Source organism: Puma concolor, chromosome A1 (assembly GCF_028749965.1).
Source record: "Puma concolor isolate L17-30 chromosome A1, mPumCon1.1.hap2, whole genome shotgun sequence".
Taxonomy (NCBI): domain Eukaryota; kingdom Metazoa; phylum Chordata; class Mammalia; order Carnivora; family Felidae; genus Puma; species Puma concolor.
In genome coordinates, this window is record NC_141667.1 from 156,089,043 (window position 1) to 156,092,856 (window position 3,814).

General features: G+C 36.4%; 1 protein-coding gene across 1 annotated transcript; it reads right to left on the bottom strand.

Moving 5' to 3' along the window:
• Positions 1-274: 274 nt before the first annotated feature.
• On the bottom strand, positions 275-1,243 carry LOC147584579 (olfactory receptor 6M1-like). The gene has a single exon (XM_086717027.1). It carries the CDS (start codon positions 1,241-1,243, stop codon positions 275-277), a length of 969 nt encoding a protein of 322 aa, XP_086573153.1.
• Between the last annotated feature and the right edge of the window lie 2,571 nt (positions 1,244-3,814).

Consider the following 3,814-nt stretch of genomic DNA (forward strand, 5'->3'; position numbering starts at 1 on the left):
AAATTTTGATTTTTAAAACGCTGGAGGCACAGAAAAAATGGGAATAATAATTACTGATGTATTTATATCTGTCTATCTATCAGTATGTTTGTATGTATTATGAATGCATGTACATAATTTTAGATCTATGTGACTTACTGTTAAGTAAACCTGGACAAAAATCAGGAAGTGATATATGTTCTCCTAAATGTTTTCCTTATGCAAGCATATTAACTTTCAGTTATATTACAAAATCATTTTATTGCCAGACATGAAGATATCTTTGTTGTAGATATTATTTTTGTGGTTTTAAAGATCTTGAATTTGTTAACATGCCTACATACTTATTGAAAGCATCTCTCAGGGATTCTTTGACTTTCTCATTTCGAAGACTATAGATGAAAGGGTTCAACATCGGTGTTACAATGGTGTTCAGCACTGTGGCAAATTTGTTAAGATCCATCACATCACCCTTTTTTGGGCGGACGTAAATAAAGATGGAGCTTCCATAATAAAGCGTCACAACAGTGATGTGTGAAACACAAGTGGAGAAAGCTTTCTGCCGTCCCTGGACAGAAGGAATTCTAAGGATAGTAATAATAATGTACATGTAAGACACTCCTGTGAAGAGCAAGGAGCCCAAGAGCAACATAGCAGAGGAGATAAAGTCAGCCAGCTCAGCCAGAGCGATATCTGCACAGACCAGCTTTAGCACAGGGCCACTGTCACAGAAGAAGTGATTGATAATATTTGGTCCACAAAAGGGCAGAGGAGCAGTTAAGATTGATGGTGCTAAAATTGACAAAAATGCACCTAAATAGGATCCCAGAAGCAACAATATGCATGTCTGTTTGTTCATGATGATGGCATACCTCAATGGGTTGCAGATGGCAATGTATCGATCAAATGACATGACGACCAGGATGAAGGATTCCGTGGATCCCAAGAAGAAGTAGAAGAAAGACTGTGTGAGACATCCTATGAAGGATATTGCCTTGGTGAGGGAAAATATGTTTGCCAGCATCTTAGGCACCACTGTGGAGGTGATGGCGACTTCAAGGAAGGAAAGATTGGCTACAAAGAAATACATGGGTGAATGCAGACGGTAGTCACCACACACCAAAAGGATGATCATGGTGTTGCCAATCAGAGACGTCATATACATGAGCAAGAATGCAGAAAAAAGAAGAATTTCTACTTCCTTTTCATTCTGAAACCCCAGAAGAATAAACTCCATGACTCTGGTCTTGTTTCTGTGATCCATAATGTTGACACTTCCACCTGACATAATAAACAAAATATAAGTTCATGGTTGGTCTTTGCAACTTAACTTTGGAAGTGCCCTTACTATAGAAATTATCTTTTTCTTTGTGGAGAGATGATAATAAAAAGAAAATAAAATAAGTCCTGAGATGAACTGTGGAATACACTTCTACATTAAGATTGGCACAATTGTTCTTTTGAAAGACCTGTGAGTCTGTGCTCAGTGTATGGAGTCTAACAGTGAAGTTAGCTGTTCATGAGCCATGTGAACATATGAGTAGTGCCCTTTGGGATAGACACATCACAGTGACTTTAATCCATTCAGATGTAAAAGAATGCTGGCGGACAGACTTGCAATCAAGTCTAATTCTATATTAATATGCATATACAAAAATAACTTTGAAAAGATATTTTATTATCAGTGAGAAAAAAAAGCTAAAAAACCCCAACTAGACATGATCGATAATAGGTTCATGACTCTTTAGTTATAGGTACCAACCTCTATTACTGTTAAATTGATCATTAATGTAAAGTCAGCCTCATGTAATCATCATATAGAATCATATCTCAGGGGAGCTGAGGGGCTGTTTGTTAAGTGTCCAAATCTTGGTCTTGGCTCAGGTCATGATTTCATGGTTTGTGGGCTCAAGTCCTGCATTGGACTCTGTGTTGACAGCTTGGAGACTGCCTGGGACTCTCTCCTTGTCCCTCTCTCTCTCTTTCCTTCTCCCACTCATGCTCACTTGCTCACTCTCTCACTCTAAAAGTAAATAAATAAACTTTAAAATCACTTCTCGGGGCGCCTGGGTGGTGCAGTCGGTTAAGCGTCCGACTTCAGCCAGGTCACGATCTCACGGTCCGTGAGTTCGAGCCCTGCGTCAGGCTCTGGGCTGATGGCTCGGAGCCTGGAGCCTGTTTCCGATTCTGTGTCTCCCTCTCTCTCTGGCCCTCCCCCGTTCATGCTCTGTCTCTCTCTGTCCCAAAAAAAATAAACGTTGAAAAAAAAATTAAAAAAAAAAAAATAAAATCACTTCTCATAGTGCATAAGATGCTCACGGGTCTTTTTAAAATAAGAAAAAGAATCAAACATATGACTTTATCAATGCCGATTATATTTATCTTGGAATTAATTCAAACAGAGCAAACATTTGGGGAGAAGGGTAGAGAAACTGAACTTCTGAATTTTACTAAGAGAAGAAGCAAAAGTGTAAGCACAGTTCGTATTATAAATGAAGAATAAAAAGTGAAGAAAAAAGAAACAGGAACATTCTTGGAGAGGAGTTTTGTTAAAGAAAGTTTTGGATTAGAGAGTGATTTCAAATTTCAGGTTATAAGAAACACAAATTTGATATTGGTAGGTGTTGGAATGGCTAATTTTAGATAAGTGGGAATTTCCATTGTTACTTTTCAGTAGATGTGATGGGTGAATGCTGTAATGGTTAGCTAAAATTTATATCATAGAAGGATCAATGTTAGAAATAAGACCTTGTGTGTTTTAATTTAGGTTTTGCTCATTTTTTTGACCAAAATACTTATTTATATTTTCACTGACTTACTCTTATATATTTACTTAACAATGGGGAAACAAGTGAGAACACAGATAAATTTCTCACTTATAGGCATATCATTCACTTTATAAAAGAGTAAAACAAATTTAGATCAAAGTTGGGAGTTTTCATCATGATTGTTTATAATGATTATTCTGAATACAATAACACAAATTGAGTATTTTAGTTAATAGAGACTAAATTTGTTAATTCAGTGACACAGTATGAAGGGCTCAGTCTAGCTTCCTAAAATCATAGAAAATAAATATTGATGAATTTGGAGGAAAAGGAAAAAAAGTAATTGTGGAGGAATGTGTATTATTTGAAAGAGACTTTCCTGTGTTCTGCTACGGATGCCTTGAGGCACTAGCAATGTAAGGCAAACACTAAACTCTCAACTTGGGAAAATAACAATCCTTTCGGTTAATTCCAAAATTTTGCATTAGGTTGTCAATGAGTGAAAAGTGGAGGAAAAAGAAGAAAATCAGTGATGGGGAAAATAAAAGAGAGAAAAAAAATTCCAAATAAAGACCATGAATTGAAAGAGTAGAACATTGTCAATTCTTTACTTACCTGCTGAAGGTGTACCTCAGAATTTTTATGAATGTACAAGTGCATGGTTTCAGAGTATTACTCCTTTATAACTTCTTGATTTGGATATCATTCAGGCTGAAAGTCTCAGAATGTAAAGAAACAATGGAGAGGAGTATACAGCCATGACTATAGAAGACTTTATAAGGACTCTGTGTAAGAATGAATGATTCAAAACTATGGAGTGCCACTGATCACATCTGCAGATTATTGGAACTCAGAAACAGGAGGGAAGCCTGAGTTCATTACTGCTGGTTCCCTAAAGGCAAGGTTTCTACTGAAACAATAGTCTCTAGAGAATAATTTATGACAATTCTAATTAAAATAAAAGTTTCCCAAATTAGAAAAGAACTTGTGAAAACAACTTTTGTAAGAAATAGTTTAAGCCTAATCAAAACCAGACTCAGATATCACCTCACGCCAGTCAGAATGGC